Source organism: Peromyscus leucopus, chromosome 23 (genome assembly GCF_004664715.2).
Source record: "Peromyscus leucopus breed LL Stock chromosome 23, UCI_PerLeu_2.1, whole genome shotgun sequence".
Lineage (NCBI taxonomy): Eukaryota > Metazoa > Chordata > Mammalia > Rodentia > Cricetidae > Peromyscus > Peromyscus leucopus.
Genome location: NC_051082.1, coordinates 15106082 through 15123602, shown reverse-complemented (window position 1 = coordinate 15123602; position 17521 = coordinate 15106082). Strand labels below are relative to the sequence as shown.

The 17521-nt window shown below is 46.3% G+C and overlaps 1 protein-coding gene across 1 annotated transcript in view; it reads right to left on the bottom strand.

Moving 5' to 3' along the window:
• Positions 1–10188: 10188 nt before the first annotated feature.
• Kntc1 (kinetochore associated 1) overlaps positions 10189–17521 on the bottom strand; it is a 78290-nt gene continuing 70957 nt past the window's right edge. The window contains 7 exon segments of the mRNA XM_037198728.1: positions 10189–10404; positions 12307–12397; positions 13700–13845; positions 14318–14407; positions 15296–15425; positions 16645–16708; positions 16964–17018. Of these exon segments, the coding sequence (XP_037054623.1) occupies positions 10384–10404; positions 12307–12397; positions 13700–13845; positions 14318–14407; positions 15296–15425; positions 16645–16708; positions 16964–17018 (597 nt within the window). The 3' untranslated portion in view covers positions 10189–10383.

The window sequence follows — 17521 nt, the reverse complement described above, 5'->3', positions numbered from 1 at the left end:
ATTGTGTATAATGCCAGCCCCAGGGAATCCGATGCCCTTTTCTTTTTCTTTCTTTCTTTCTTTTTTTTAAAGATTTATTTCTTTATTATGTATACAGTGTTCTGCCTCCATGTGTACCTGCACACCAGAAGAGGGCACCAGATCTCATTATAGATGGTTGTGAGCCACCATGTGGTTGCTGGGAATTGAACTCAGGACCTCTAGGAGAGCAGTCAGTGCTCTTAACCTCTGAGCCATCTCACCAGGCCCCGATGCCCTTTTCTTATCTCAGTGGATACTACACACAGGTGAAACACTCACAGACAGAATAAAAATAAATAAGTTTGGAAATAAAAATAATTTTAGAAAGTAAACCATACACATGGGGCCGTGCTACTTGATGTCATAGAGTGTGTTTAGTATGTTGGAAGTCCTGGTTCCATCCCCAACGCAACACACACACACACACACGCACGCACGCACGCACGCACGCACGCACGCACGCACAAAATGTAAGAGCAGAGAATAACACATGAAGGTAATCTATGAAGCGCAGACACTGGATTCCATTGAGGAGAAAGAGTAGTGAGATCTTATTCTTATCAGGCCATGCTTTCTGTCCCTAAGAGTGAAAGGATAGTTCGGAAACTAATGCTTCACTCCAAGCAGTCAAGGGAATGAAACCTTAGATGCCTCATTCCACTTTAGAGGATGGAAGGGTACACGTAAGTCTCAAACACTCAACATGTTCCCCGAAGTCAGTCAGTGCTAACTTCCCCCTTTTTGTCCTATGTCATTTGTCCATGTGACTATGAAACATTCAAGGTTAATTTTATCTTGAGAAAGAGTAGCCAAAAATTCAGTAATTTCATAAATATTTAAAGGAATATTGACTGGCTTGTTTTTTGTTTATTTGTTTGTTTTTTTGTTTGTTTGTTTTCTGAGACAGGATTTCTCTGTGTAGCCCTGACTGTCCTGGAACTTGATCTGTAGACCAGGCTGGCCTTGAACTCACTGAGATCCGCCTGCCTCTGCCTCCCAGTGTTGGAATTAAAGGCGTGGGCCACCATGCCCCGGCAACTGGCTTGATCTTGTTGAGGCAACCTCAGCCAGGTAGACTTCCTGAGTGCAGCAGTCCTGGCTGGAAGACAGCGCTCTGCTTCAGTCTTTCCTGCCCTCTGGGACTTACAGTCTCTCCATCCCCCTTCCATCATGTTTCCTGAGCCTTGGCTGGGGTGATATAAATGTCCTGTTTGAGGCAGAGCATGCCACCGACACTTAGTATTTGCACTTTGGTCAGTTGTGAAATTTGAATTAACCAACAAAGAAACTAATGAGGCCTAAGAGCTGTACTAATCAATCAGTACACAAATTTAGAGGGATTGATACTGTGTCCATTTAGAGGAATAATATGAGTAAGTTCACGCCTGGCATGTTTACCAACCATGGGTTCTTGATCAGAATTAGAGTCATAGGCATGCATTTCCTCCTGTGGACCAGGCCTTAAATCCAGGCAGAAAGTGGTTGGTTGCCCCCATAATAACCAAGCCACTCTTACACACATGGACTATCTTGACATATGTCTTGACATGTAGGTCATTACAGTAGCTTACAGGGTTCATAGCTGGGTAAGACGACTGATGACCCCCTCCCACCCCCAACAGCCTGTAGAGCACCTTCTAGTCCTGTGAAAGGTTGCCAACAGGGAGGAAGCTTTCTATTTAGTACCAGCTTGATTTCTCCACGTACTGTGACCAAAGTGTGTGGTGTCTTTAGCAATAGTGTTTCACCACCAAGCTCTGGAGGACAACCAATAATGGTGGCAATAGCCCGTGTTATTCTGGGCGGTGGGCAGCAATAGCCTGTGTTATTTTGGGCGGTGGGTGTCTCCGAAGTATTTGGATTTTTTTTGGTTTTTCGAGACAGGGTTTCTCTGCGTAGCTTTGCGCCTTTCCTGGAGCTCACTTGGTAGCCCAGGCTGGCCCTGAACTCACAGAGATCCACCTGGCTCTGCCTCCCGAGTGCTGGGATTAAAGGCATGCGCCACCACCGCCCGGTAAATTGTTTTTATTCTTGATAACTATGAAGAAAAAAAAGTGTGACCTGGGCTGGAGAGATGGCTCAGAGGTTAAGAGCACTGGCTGTTCTTCCAGAAGTCTTGAGTTCAATTCCCAGCAACCACATGGTAGCTCACAACCATCTGTAATGAGATCTGGTGCCCTCTTCTGGCCTGCAAGCATGCATGTAGGCAGAGCACTGTATACATAATAAATAAATGATTTAAAAAAAAAAGTGTGACCTTTGGTTAAGGTGTGCTTTTATTTATATATTATTATTTAGGGCTTTAAAAGTACATTTAGTGTGTATGTGTGTGTGTGCACACAGTAGTGTAATGTGGAGGTCAGAGGACAACTTGTGGGAGTTAGTTCTTCCCTTCCACCATGGGGGGCCTGAGGATTGAACTCAGGTCACCAGGCATGGAGGAAAGAGCTTTTACTCACTGAGCCATCTCGCTGTCCTTACTTTGGATTCCTGAGAGAGTCTCACTATGGAGTCTTGGTGTGGTGGTTTGAAAGAAAATGTCCCTCAAAGGGAGTGGCAGTATCGGGAGTTGTGGCCTTGTTGGAGGAAGTGTGTCACTGTGGAGGTGGGCTTTGAGGTCTCCTATGTACTCAGCACGATACTCAGTCCACGTCCTGTTGCCCTCTGATCAAGATGTAGCCAGCAGCACGTCTGCCCGCATGCTGCCATGCTCCCCACCATGATATGATGATAATGGACTGAACCTCCGGAACTGTAAGCCACCACCTCAATTAAATGTTTTCCCTTGGAAGAGTTGCAGTGGTCATGGGGTCTCTTCACGGCAATAGAAACCCTAAGACTTATCTGAAACTTGCCCAGGCTGGCCTTGAACTCAAGATCTTTCTGCCTTTGCTGCCATCTCAGAACTAGGATTGCAGGCGTGCACTACCACCTTCAGGTGAGGGGCGCATTTTCTGTAGTAGCTCTATGAAACAAGAGGCTTTCTGCATTCACCTTCCTGGAGATCACCCGTTCCCACGTTGGACAGATGTTGGTGTGCCTCAGCTAGCCCCGTGGGTTTTATGGTGAAGGAACTGGGGAGGCGGTGAACAGCCTGAGGTAGGCTGTGACAGGATCTGGCTTATGTTACAGTAGCCACAGGAAATAGTAGAGCAATGACTGCATAGGAAACACACGGAACAAGAGAAACAATCACACAGTCAAGTTATAATCAACGTCACAATAAAGATCCTCAAACTGTGTATTTGTGTGTGTACTTATGTTCTCAGACACGACCTCTCCGGCAAACCCTCTACCCTGTCAGAATCTTATTCTGCCAAGGAAACCAAAGGGAAGACTGGGAAAGGGCTCCTTAGCCAAACCTGCAGACTCATTTCCAATTGTTACATTCTAGTGCCACCATGTGATCCCTTCTGGTGTTTGCACATTTGTAAGCAAGTGCACAACGGCACACTTGTGAATTCAGCCTTCTGTTGGGTTAAGATGCCATCACAAATAAGTAAACAAATAAACAAGCAAACAAATAAATAAATATGTATTTTAAAATTAAATTCATTCATTTATTTGGGAGGAGGGACATGTGCGGAGGTCAGAGGCCAGTTTATGGGAGTTGATTCTCTCTTTCCCCCATGTGTAGGACCTGGGGTTCCAATTCAGGTCACTAGGCTTGGTGGCAAGTGTCTTTATCTGCTGAGCCTTCTCACCATGTGTGTGTGTGTGTGTGTGTGTGTGTGTGTGTGTGTATTTGAGGCAGGGTCTCATGTAGTCCACGAAAGCCTTTTAAACTCACTGTACAGTAGAGGATGATCTGGAACTCCCATCCTCCTGCCTCCACTGCCCAAGAGCTAGGATTACAGGCATGGGCCAACAAGCCCAGTTTATGCAAGGCTGGGGATTGAACTCAGGGTTTTGCACATGCTGGAAGGTACTTTAGCATCTGAGCTACTAGACAGATTATGAATATTAAAGAAATACAAATATAAATGTATATAATGAGACATCATGTTCACCTATGAGATTAACAGTTTTTTTTTTTTTTTTTTTTTGGTTTTTTTGAGACAGGGTTTCTCCGTGTAGCTTTGCGCCTTTCCTGAACTCACTGTAGCCCAGCTGCCTCGAACTCACAGAGATCCACCTGCCTCTGCCTCCCGAGTGCTGGGATTAAAGGCGTGCGCCACCACCGCCCGGCTGAGATTAACAGGTTTTTTTGAAAGACAAGATTGCTCAGTGTGTTGGAGATAATAAAGACTATTGCATTACTAGCAGGAAAGGACATGAAGACCTTTTGAAATGCATACATGTAGTTCAGCAATGTGCAGTACAGGTAGAAAGTATCTAGTCTGTTCCTAGGAATGTATCTTTAAAAAACCCTTTGTGGGGTGCTGGAGAGATGGCTCAGTGGTTAAGAGCACTGGCTGCTCTTCCGGAGGACCTGGGTTCAATTCCCAGCAACCAAATGGCAGCTCACCACTGTCTGCGACTCCAGGGATCTGACACCTTCACACCAACATACATAAAATAAATCTAAATAAATAATTAAAAAAAAACCCTTTGTGTATGTGTGTGGGGGGTATGGGTGTAGGGGAGCACATGTGTGTCACAGCACATGTGTAGAGGTCAGAGGACAACTGGTAAGAGTGGGTCCTCTCCCACCATGTAGGTCCTGGGAATCAATTTCGGGTGACCCACATTTTTCAACAAGCACCTCTCCCCTCTAAGCCATATCACCAGCCCTGAGAAAGTATCTATGGCAACGACTCCAAATATGAGAACCGGTAGAAACCCATTAGTCAGGCTCCACCTAAAAGAGCCCTCGTGTATTCAGAGGACCAGAGATGGATTCCCAGCACCTACATACGGCAGCTTAGGACTGCCTGGGATTCCAGGTCCATCCAGGGGATTTGGTGCTGTCTTCTGCCGATATCTCACGCATGTGTGTGGGCACAGGCACATGCACAATTAAATATATTTTTGGAGGGGGTGGGTTAAGACAGGGTCTCAGTATGTAACCTTGGATGGCCTAGAAGTCACAGAGATCTACCTGTTTGCCCCCTGGGTGCAGCGGGGAACCATCCCACCCTCACATTTCCCCACAGAACTCTTGAGTAGAAGCAACAGGAAATATTAGGATAGAGGGGAGAGAAACAGAAAACAGGACAGCCTCGAGAGGGCCTGGATATAATCCATCGGGCCCTGACTGTCTCTGCCCTAGGGTTTTAAAAGGAATGCCAAGGGCTGGAGCAAAAGACCTCCCCCCAGCACGGCCAAGTGCAGACCATCTCAGACACCTGGTACTAGAGCCCGTGGTCCAATCATCCTCTTTATGCAGACCTGCTGGGTAAAGCCTAAGTGGGCTCCAACAGGGTGCTAGGATTAAAAATTTGCACCACCATGCCCAGCTAATATTTAAAACAAAACAAAACACTATTAGTGCAATCTAAATAGTTGGACATGGTGGGACACGTCTGCAATCCCAAGATTTGGGAGTACAGGTAGGAACAGGAGGAGTTGGAGGTTGTCATTTGCTACATAGCAACTGTGGGGCCAGGTTAGACTAATGGGACTATCTCACCCTCCATCTAAATGTCTAGAGGACATTCAACAGTGGATGATACAGGGATATTGAGAATGTGTTATATCCTACAATTTTCCTCACAGACCATGCAGGAGGTATATTATTCCCACATTATGGATATGAAAATTTACTCAGGAACACTAAACAATCTAGTCTAGCTAATAAACCTATAGTTTACAAGCAGTTTTGTAACCTGAGCGTGCCTGGCTCTCCAGCCTGTGGTCTTTTTACAATACCAACGACAGAACATGCAACATTAAAAACAATACTTTTACCTGGGCACAGTGGCACCTGCCTGTCATCCCAACACATGGGAAGCTAAGGGTCATTCCTGGAAACCACAGGAAGTTCGAGGCCAGACTAAACAACATAACAAGAATTAGAAAGATTAAAAACTCATATTTTTAAAGAGTTACAGTTTGTCAGGATCCCCGCTCTCAGGAGGCAGAGGCAGGAAGATCTCTGATTTCAAGGACAGCCTGGTTCACAAAGAGAATTCCAGGACAGCCAGGGCTACACAGAGAAACCCTGCCTCCAACAAAACAAAATGGCTTACAGTAGGGGTTAGAGAGATGGCTCAGCAGATTAAGAGCACGTGCAGGGATTAAAACTTCAATTCCCTTGCCGGGCAGTGGTGGCTCACGCCTTTAATCCCAGCACTCGGGAGGCAGAGGCAGGCGGATCTCTGTGAGTTCGAGGCCAGCCTGGTCTCCAAAGCGAGTTCCAGGAAAGGCGCAAAACTACACAGAGAAACCCTGTCTCGAAAAACCAAAAAAAACAAAAACAAAAAAAAAAAAACTTCAATTCCCAGCAGCCATTCAAGTGGCTCACAACCACTTTTAACTCTAGGGTATCCAACACCCTCCTCTGGTTGCCAAGAACACCTACACTCACATACACATGAACACATGCACACACATAATTAAAAATAAAATCTTTAAAAAAGTTTGACTAGTGTAATTACTTTTTTTTTTCTTTTTTTTTTTTTTTTCAGAGCTGAGGACAGAACCCAGGGCCTTGTGCTTGGTAGGGAAGCGCTCTACCACTGAGCTAAATCCCCAACCCTAAAGTCGTCCCCCCCCCCCCAAGACAGGGTTTCTCTGTGTAGCTTTGAGCCTTTCCTAGAATCTGGAACTCACTCTGTAGCCCAGGCTGGTCTCGAACTCACAGAGATCCACCTGCCTCTGCTGCCCGCCTAAATGAGTTACATATATATATATATATATATATATATATATATATATAATATTATTTTACAATACCATTCAGTTCTACATATCAGCCATGGTTCCCCTATTCTCCCCCTTCCACCCCTCTCCTTACCCCCAGCCCACCCCCTATTCCCACTTCCTCCAGGGCAAAGCCTCCCCGAGGACTGCGATCAACCTGGTAGACTCAGTCCAGGCAGGTCCAGTCCCTTCCTCCCAGACTGAGCCAAGTGTCCCTGCATAAGCTCCAGGTTTCAAACAGCCAACTCATGCAATGAGCACAGGACTTGGTCCCACTGCCTAGTTGCCTCCCAAACTGATCAAGCCAATCAACTGTCTCACTGATCCAACTGTCTCAACTGATCCAGCTGGGGGCTCCTCAGCCTTTGGTTCATAGTTCATGTGTTTCCATTCATTTGGCTATTTTTTTTCAATAATTGAGTAAAACTGAAATTTATTATAAGCCACAGTCGTCCTAGGGACCTCCATGCTATATATATAGCCTCTATGGTTCTATGGGTTGTGGTCTGATTGTTCTTTATTTTATATCTAGAATCCACCTATGAGTGAGTACATACCATGACTGTCTTTCTGGGTTTGGGTTACCTCACTCAGGATGATTTTTTCTAGTTCCATCCCTAAATGAGTATTCTTTTTTTTTTTTTTGTTTTTTCGAGACAGGGTTTCTCTGTGTAGCTTTGCGCCTTTCCTGGAGCTCACTTGGTAGCCCAGGTTGGCCTCGAACTCACAGAGATCCGCCTGCCTCTGCCTCCCGAGTGCTGGGATCAAAGGCGTGCGCCACCATCGCCCAGCCTAAATGAGTATTCTTAACAGGAAGTTAATACTATCACGGCACATACCAGAACATTTCTCTCCCAGACCAAACCTCCGTCCCCAAACAGTAGATTCTCCTGTAGCCTTGCAGTCAGCTTCACTCACAGGTTACCTGTACCAGCTTTACTGACATGTAACTGGCTGCAGTAACTCACCGGGTTGAAGCATACTGCTGGACGTCATGCTGGGATGGCGCTGTGCTTCAGTCTGTGCCCGGATGAGCACAGACGCCCTCATCAGGCTGCTTCTGCCCTGGTCCCCTGGCTACTGTTTTCCAGCAGCATTCATCCAGAGAACCTGGGGCCACGTAGCAAGGTGCCACCAACAAACGTGTGGTGCACTGGGCTCTGAGGTCCCTGGCCACCTGTATTTCCCCACTTTTCAGTCTCGTGTGTAGAGCTTGTACTTGTACTTAAGAGGAAAAGCACAAAACATGTATATTCTATCTTCGGGAAGCTGAGGTGAATTTAGAGGGCAAATAATACAAACCTGACTCCAACAATATCAGAGATTGACTTTAGAGTGTGGAACATGTAGGTAGTTCTCATCACAGGGCTATATTCTTGGCTGGTCTACATTGTTTTCTTTTTCTTTTTTCTGTTTAAAGATCCTCCCAGATATGTGAATTAAAGGCACATAACACCATGCTCAGCTAAGAAACAATTTTTATTTTCCTTTTTAGACAGTCTCATGTATCCCAGTCAAAGATGATTGGGAAACTTCTTTCATGTGGGTCCTGCAGGTTATCAGGTTTAGTGGCGGGTGACTTCTGCTCAGCAAACTCACCACCTCTATCCCAATGATTTAAAAGCAACTTTAAGGTGGGCATGGGAGGCAGAGGCAGGAAACTGTAAAGGTTGAAGCCATATTGAGCTACACAGTTAGGTCAGCCAGGCCACATGACTAAGGACAAGGAAAACAAGAACGGTAATAGTCCATTTTTTTTTTTTTTTTTTTATTTTGGTTTTTCGAGACAGGGTTTCTCTGTGTAGCTTTGCGCCTTTCCTGGAGCTCACTTGGTAGCCCAGGCTGGCCTCGAACTCACAGAGATCCGCCTGGCTCTGCCTCCCGAGTGCTGGGATTAAAGGCGTGCGCCACCACCGGCCGGCTAATAGTCCATTTTTTAAAAGTAACTTTGTTGGTGTGGTGTGGTGGTACACACCTTTACTCTCGGCATTATGGAGGCAGAGGCAGGCAGATCTTTGTGAGTTTGAGGGCAACAGGGTCCAAACAGTGAGTTCCAGGCAGCCAGGGTGTCACAGTGAGACTCTTTCCAGCCTAGCCTTAGGTAACCTTTTTTTTTTTTTTTTTTTTTTTTTTTTAAGATTTATTTATTTATTATGTTTATAATGTTCTGTCTGCATATATGCCTGCAGGCCAGAAGGGGCGCCGTATCTCAATACAAATGGTTGTGAGCCACCATGTGGGTGCTGGGAATTGAACTCAGGACCTCTCGAAGAACAGCCAGTGTTCTTAACCTCTCCAGCCCCTTAGGTAACCTTTTAAAAAGGGACAAAAATCCAACAATTACTTTATTTTTCTGTATGCATTTTCAAATACTTTAAACAAGTCTTTTAATTTAGTTTTCCTGAAAGTTATCACTAAGCTGCTTAGTCAATTTCTCTTAATTTGACAGGAATATACCTCACGGCATAGGCCTAAGATCCCCAAAGGGGAAGAATGAACTCACTTCGGGTATAATGCTGGGGCTGACGAGTAGTCCAGGGAGAGTGACAGCGAACCAGCATGCAAGCATGCAAGCGGTTGTGTCTTGAAAAGGAGAAATGCCAGGTGTCGGAGACACCACAGGGTGGGAACAGATGTGTGTCGTCGCTTTTCCTGTCTCTCACAGGCAGTCCCGGGCTTTCCCTGTGTCAGGAGGCTTGATCTAACCTCTAGATTGCCAGGCATCTTACCAAACACCACCTTCCCGGGCGCTGGTACAGACCCCTCGTCTGGGAGGGCCTCCTAGCCAGAGCCGTCTCCAGCCCGTGCCTGGCACCCTTCAGTTCCTTCCATACCTCTGTAGGCAATCCCTGGCATTCAAGCCTTTTTCTGCCTAGCACAGCAGGGTGGTTTCCATCTTTTTGTATGACAATTGACTGACACGCTCCAAGACTAAAATTATATAAACACTGACCGAGAATACCCTCAGGGCAATATTTACAGCCATGTATACTGTGTGCATGCATGTTCACAAAGACATGTCTTAAAGGCGTGCGTCACCACCGTCCTGCTAAGTATAGGACTCTTTATCAAGAGAAGGGTGAACTATTTATCTTTATTCTATCTGTATAAGCATTTCGGCTGCACAGGCACATGTATGTGCACCATGTGCGCCTGTTGCCCATGGAGGCCAGAAGAGGGCATCAGATTCCTGGGAACTAGATTTAAATGGTTCTGAGCTGCTGTTTGGGTGCTGAGAACTGAACTAAGTCCTCTGGAAATGCAGTCAGTGCTCTTAATTGCTGAGACACCTCTCTAGCCTGAGAGCGAACTATTTTTACATCTTATTTTTTCATGTACAAAACAAAAAACTGAGACTCCAAATTACACAAGGAATCAATATTAAAATATTTATTATTTCAGCATGTGAAATACTTAAGTGATAGTTATGTTAATGTTGAATGTCTTAGTTATTCTTTTCAGGATAATGAAGTATAGATTGCACAATTTATATACTGCAATAAATATGGTTAACAGCAGACTCCAAACTTCTTTGTTTTTGAAAAAAATCGCGATTTACTATGATCCACCAAGAAATATCTAAATGGGGGAAAAAACAGAAGCATAACTCATGAGTGTCAGGGCCTCATTATCATTATTACTACAGTGTGTGTGCGCGCGCGCGCGCGCGCATGGGCGTCAGAGGACAGCTCTGTGGGTCTTGGGGATTAAGCTCACATCATCAGGCCTGGCAGCGGCTGCTCTTCCCTGCTAAGCCATCTGGCCAGCCCTAGCTTCAGACTTTAAATAGAAAATTGTTAGATAAGCTACAGAACCTATGGCCAGTGTGAAAACACACACACACACACACACACACACACACACACACACACACACACGCGAAAGCATCTCGAGTTGGAAGACAGGTGTGACTAGAGAGAAACGAACTTTAGGGGCGACAAAGTTGTCTCAATCAATGTCCTCATTTTCTTGGTTAATACTGTGCTGCCATGGTGTCAGCACTGGGTGTCACTGGTGTCTACCCGGTGGCATTCACTGTGTGTCAGTTTGCTGGCCTCACTGGAGGTGGTGGCACCTGGAGATGGGCTGGGTTAGAGGACTCAGTGCACTAGGCTGTGCCCCGACAGGTGTTTCCTGCCCCCGCCACTCCCTGTCTGTCTCTTTCTATCTTGGATGAGCAGTTTTGTCTGGCCCCAGGATGAAGATGCGCCACGGCTGTGGACTGCAATCTTTGCTCCTTTGAACTCTTTCTCCTTGGCATTGCCACAACAGTGTCTAACCAACACATCCACAGAGCACAACTGACTGGACATGAACACAGCTAGTTCTCTATGGAGTTAACAAAGTTCCGGTGCACTGGAGCGTGTCAAGAGGCCTTGGGGCTCCATTCACAGCTGGACCATTAGGCAGCTAATGACTCGGGCAGGTCACTGAGCCTGTGGGGCTTTAGTGACATCATGGTTGCTGTCGTATCCCAGCACAATGCACTGCTCTTGTTTATGTCGATACTGGTATCAACAACAAACCAGATGTAGCACAGATAACATAATAGATAACAAAATAGTTGATAATGAAGCTGGGTGTAGTAGCGCTCGCCTTTAATCCCAGTACTCCACAGGCAGAGGCAAGCAGATCTCCGTGAATTTGAGGCCGGCCTGGTCTACAGAGGGAGTTCCAGGACACCCAGAGCTACACAGAGAAACCCTGTCTCAGAACAACAACAAAAGGGCTAATGATCATAAATGATATTGCTGGCATACTCACCACACACACTTTTTAATCACTTGTTTATTGCAGTGGTTCTCAACCTGTGGGTCATGACCCCCCGGTAATCATATGGATCCATGACAGTAGCAAAGTTACAGTTATGAAGTAGCAACAAAAATAATTTTATGGCTGGGGGTCACCACACCATGAGGAACTGCTGTGCTGTTAAGGGTCGGAGTGTTAGGAAGGTTGAGAACCATTGCTTCAGCTTGTACTCCCGTCTCGAGAACACACTTGTGTGTGGAGAAGAGTCTGCAGTACTGACCGACAGCAGACCCAGGCTTCCGTGTCTTCCACCCCATCCAGAGGACACACTGGAACACTGGGGGACACACCGAGACCATCTGGGGTTGTGCACATACACTGTGATGGTGGCATAACACAGTGCTCGGAAGGAAACCACAGTTATATATGATAAATGAATGTGCACGCACATTAAAACACGATTATTGCTAGAAAATGAAGTCTGCTGCAAGACTAGAAACCGAGACGGTGGGGCGGCAAGGTGCTCAGCACATGTAAGTGCTTGTCATGTAAACTCAGCAACCGGGATCTGACCCCAGAATCCAGTGGAAGGACTGACCTCTACATGTGTGTGTGTGCATATGAGCACGAGTGTGCATACACACAACCACACACACAATAATTAATTTAATTTAAAAAAAATATAAATGGTCTCAGATTTGAATTGAGGCAATAATTAGCTAGCTTTACCTTCAAGATTTCACAAGGAGCGGCATCTGGTGGCATAGGCTTCCCACAATGCTTTGAATACTCAGTTATCAAAGCTGATGCTTCATCTAAACTGGAACCAGAAAGAACAAGGCAGTTGGGGGTGATTCCTGTGGTGATGACCTCAACAATAGAGATGTTAAATGTATCAAGCTGTATTCTTCACATACATAGTTTATTATACAGATCAATTTTAACTCAAAAAATAACATTCATCCACATACGACAAGGTAACCATGACTGGATCCCAAGGATGAACAGGCAGCTAGAATCATGAGATGTGGAGGAGACAGGGTGTAGGGTAAAATGGCCAGCCAAAGACACCTATTCTGGCCCTGAAACCAGAGCCAAAGAGAGCACACTCTGCCCCTGACCAACTCCCTACAAAAAAACAACCAATCCTTGAATACAAAATCCAGCCAATGTCTGAGCTTGCGCAAGCTCATGGATTGAAATCCGACCAACTCCCACCCTGAAAAGACTCCGCCCCTACACAAGGAAGCCCTACACAAGCCTTGTCCCTGTTCAGTTCTCTGCTGCCTTTTCCACCCTGGCAGAGGCAGCCGCCCTCCTGGAGTCTCCCCTCCCAATGAATCTCCTGAGTGAGGTTTGGGTGAGACCTTCTTCGGCTGGAGCGGTGTGGAGCAGAGCAGAACTGTAACCACTTTGGCTGGGGACACCTTCCCTTAGCAGCAGTTGTGGAGCGGACCTGAGCAGAACTGTCACCACCTGGCTGGGGACACCTCCCCTGCCTGCCGGAGCAGTCATTACACTGGGAACCTTCCTCTGGAGCAGGGCTGGAAGCGGCTATGCTTACTGCGACCCTGTGGTGTTCCTTGGCTCCTGACTGCCACGGTCCCTTCCATCCGAGCTGCGATGCTTACCCAGGACACCTGAGTGGCCAGCTGGAGGACGGAGCTGTGACCTGCCGTGGCTGCTTTCCCTTCTAGAGTGTCAGCTGCTACTTCCTTCTTACTTTCCGTAAGAACCCTGGCTCCGCTCAAGCAGCTCACCGTTTCTAAACTTGTGGGTGTAGAAAGCTAACCGAGCTTAGTAAGATTGGTGTGTTACATAAGGCCAGCAGCATGCCAAGCAAGCCTTAAGAATAAAGGTGTAATTTAGGGTTCCGAGCAGGACTGTGAGAAACCTATTTTGAGGGTCCAGACAGCTCCTTTAATTACCGGATGACAGATTCATGTCTCGAGGTTCCAAGCTGCAGGAAAACGCAGTCCTGGGAATGTGTAGGCATGCTGCAGGTTAACACTGCAGCTTTCAGTTACGACCACACAGCTTTATAATGGCCGTTTTCCTCCAGAATCAAGACACATTGTAAGGAAATGCTATGGTAAATTGGAGTCCCCCCATGTTGACTTACCTCAAGTCATTTGCCAAATAGTTTACCAAATCAGTGATATTGTTGGCATCTATCATATGCCATTTCAATAGTTGAAAATATTTCGTCTTTGCCAAAATTCCAAATTCCTTCTTATTTACGACATGATTCAGAATCAGACTTCTAATCTATGGGATGAAAGTCATCATTATATCAGAAATGTGTTTAATTCTAAGTCTTTCGTCAATGACAAATTTCTGGCAGAGCTGAATTATCAGTTCTTTGGGATTAAGCCTCTGGGAGGAGACCATGGGGCTCAGTGCAGTACTCAAATAGAAAGCTATTGTTGTTACTCACTTGGGGATTTTTTTGTTTAAGTGAGGAAGAGGATCTAATTACAAGTATTTATGGATACAATTTCTCCAGTGGGCACAGCAGTAAACAACCATGACACTTGTTTTTTTTTTTTTTTAAATGTACTGCTGAGGATTGAATCCAGGCTCTGAGTATGCTAGGCAAGTGATCTACCACTAAGTCACATTCCCAGCCAGGGACCTGACTATTAAAACCTAAGCTTTTAATAAGAGTGAAAGAATATTATTTGGGGGATAAGAATTGTTTTCTCTGATCAGACATAGAAAAATGAAATGAAATCCTTACTTGATGTGAAAATCCTGCCAGCTGGCCAGTGTTCATATGCTCTTCTAATTGCTGTAAAATGATCTGAGCATCACACGATTCCAGGAAATTCTAGGCAAAAAAAATTAGAGCATAATTAAAAAGGATTATTACTACTAATTGCTGTCAAGTCTGGAAGGTTTTAAAAAACTCTTTAGGATTCTTTAATTTGGGAGCTGGGCACGAACCCAGTTGGTAGAGTGTCTGCCCAGCGGGCACCAAGCCCCAGGTTCTAGCCCCAGACTTAAGAAACTGGGCACAGTGGTGTGGGCCTGTAGTCACAGCACTCGGGGGGAGGAAGGTCGTCGTTGGCCACCAGTGAACTGGAGGCCAGCCCGGGACCCAGGAGACCACGGTCTCAAGAAAGAGGTGGGGGAGGGGTGGGGAAGAGGAAGGAAGAACACAACTAGACCAAAAGGAAGGGGAGCGGTGTTCACTGGAGCTCTTGACTCTCTTCTATTCACACTTTCCCTTAAACTAGACATTCATCAGTTCTATTCAAAATTGAAAAAAAAAATGATGGCGCACGCCTTTAATCCCAGCACTTGGGAGGCAGAGCCAGGCCTGAGTTTGAGGCCAGCCTGGTCTACAGTTCCAGGACAGCCACGGGTACATGGAGAAACCCTGTGTTGAAAAAGAAAAGAAAACAATAACAACAAAAAATTTGAAAAAATAAGATGCCTGTGCCACCCCTGACCTGAGGGCAGTCCCACTAAAACTCTGCTTTTCTTGCTTCACTCTGCTCAGCCAAGAAGATCAGTTTCCACAGATAACGGAATAATGTCCAAACTCATTTTACGATATCCTTCAGCTGCACGTCAATCAATCCCGTTAGTTCCCATGAGCCTGCCTCACCCATACCGAGTATGCATGCTTTACAGGCTTGGTGAAAGGCAATGCACTCTTTTGAAGGACAGGCAGTGAGTCCTGGCAACCTGAGAGGAACAACATACAAGATACCTTAATCTGCTGGTGTCTTCTTTCGGAGTGGGGCATGAGCATCAGACAAGCCAGTGCGAAGGCCGGAAGCTCTAACTGGACATACTGCTTGGCGACTCCCATCATGTCGAGGTCATCGGAAACTGGGCATCTTGGAGAGAGGCAGTAATTAGTTAGCAGCTTGACGGGTTCCTAGACCACATTAGCCTTTCTCACTTTCCATAGAGCTTCTGGTCCACTGTCAACCACTCTACATGCCTAAGTGCCGGTACACAGCACATTCTTCCTCTACATGCCTAAGTGCCGGTACACAGCACATTCTTACTCTACATCCCTAAGTGCCGGTACACAGCACATTCTTACTCTACACCCCTAAGTGCCAGCACACAGCACATTCTTACTCTACACCTAAGTGCCACACACATTCTTCCTCTACATGCCTAAGTGCCAGCACACAGCACATTCTTCCTCTACATGCCTAAGTGCCAGTACATAGCATATTCTCACTCATAAGGAATGAGCCTTTGAGAGCAGTCCCAGCACCCAGGAGGCAGAGGCAGGAGGATCAGGCCAGCCTGGTCTACAGAGTGGGTTCCAGGACAGCCAGGGCTACAAAGAGAGACCCCCTGTCTGGGGGGCGGTGGGGTAACAAAAACAAACAAGCAGAACTTTTAGACGCCCAGGATCCACCTGCCAGCACCGCAGGACTCAGCAGGAAGAGGTTCTGTGACCCTGCAGTTCCATCAGGCACTAATCTCAGAGTGTTGTGCCCATCAGCTTCAGGGAAAACTTTCAGCACACGTGGAAAAGAGGCATTGCAAAATAAAAGATGCATTTTATGAAAGTAAAAGTAGCTTAACTTCCTCAAGAAAAGGAGTAACAGTAGCCCCCCTCCTTATTTGTATAGTGCTCGCCTAGCATGTATTAAGCCTTGAGATCAATCCCTAGCATTTGATAAAACTGGGCACTGTGGCACAGCCTGTCATCCCAGCACTTGAGAGGTGGAGGCAGCAAGAATTAAAAGTCAGCGCACAGAGAGTCAGGCCAGCTTGAGCTCCACGAGACCTTTTATTAAAACAAAACAAAACGAAAAGTTCCTGAAGTGACTTGTGGTGGCACACACCTTTAATTCCAGCTCTTTAGAGGTGGAGGCAGGAGGATCAAGGGTCTGAGCACAAGGCAAGTTAAAGGCCAGCCAGGGCTACCTGAGACCCTGTGTCAAAACAAAACAGAAGGAGGACATGAAGAACGGTGGTGACAGATAAGTGACACCGGGAAGCAGCTGGGCACTGTGTTCAGAGATGCTGGCCGGGAAGGAGCTTCAAAGCAAGAGGCCTTACTTTCTTATAAGAGGACGCACGTCTACTCACTCTAGGATGGCGACGAGGCTCTCGCAGCAATCTGACACCTGACTGGGTCTCAAAGGACAGGAGGCTGAAGAGAACAGGACACAAACACAAGGCACTCAGACATCAACGCTCTGGTCAGCCAGGCAGGGCGGCTCACCCTGTGATCCCAGCCCCTGGAAGGCTGAGGCAGGAACACCGCTTAAAGCTATAGTGCAAACACTGGGCTATAGTGCAAACACTGGGCTATAGTGCAAACACTGGGCTATAGTGCAAAAAACCCTGTCTTACCACAAAACAACCCCAAAACGCTTACTGTGAGTGTTCAGAGGCCGCAGCTCACCTGACAGCAGAGGAATCTGGATCACACGCTGCCAAGCCTTGCTGAAGTAAGGAACCTGTGGAAATATGGGCACTGAGGACCCATGTTCAGAACACTAGAAACTCTTTTCTTTATACAGCAATTTGTACAGTGTTCAGTATAATGTAGAGATGACATTTTTCTTAAACATATACCCTGGTGAGGTGGCTCAGTGGATACAGGTGCCTGCTGCCAAGCTAGATGACCTGAGTTTGAGCCAGAGACCCAGATGGTAGAAAGTGAGAACTGAGCCGGGCAGCGGTGGCACACACCTTTTATCCCAGCACTCGGGAGGCAGAGGCAGGCAGATCTCTGGGAGTTCGAGGCCAGCCTGGGCCACAGAGTGAGTTCCAGGAAAGGTGCAAAGCTACACAGAGAAACCCTGTCTCGAAAAAACCAAAAAAAAAAACCCAAAAAAAAAAAAAAAAAAAAAAAAAAAAAAAGTGGGAACTGACCCCCACAAGTTATCATCTGACTGCCACTCACAGTGTGATACACACGCACCCACACAAAATAACTAAGTAAAATGGAATAAAAAAT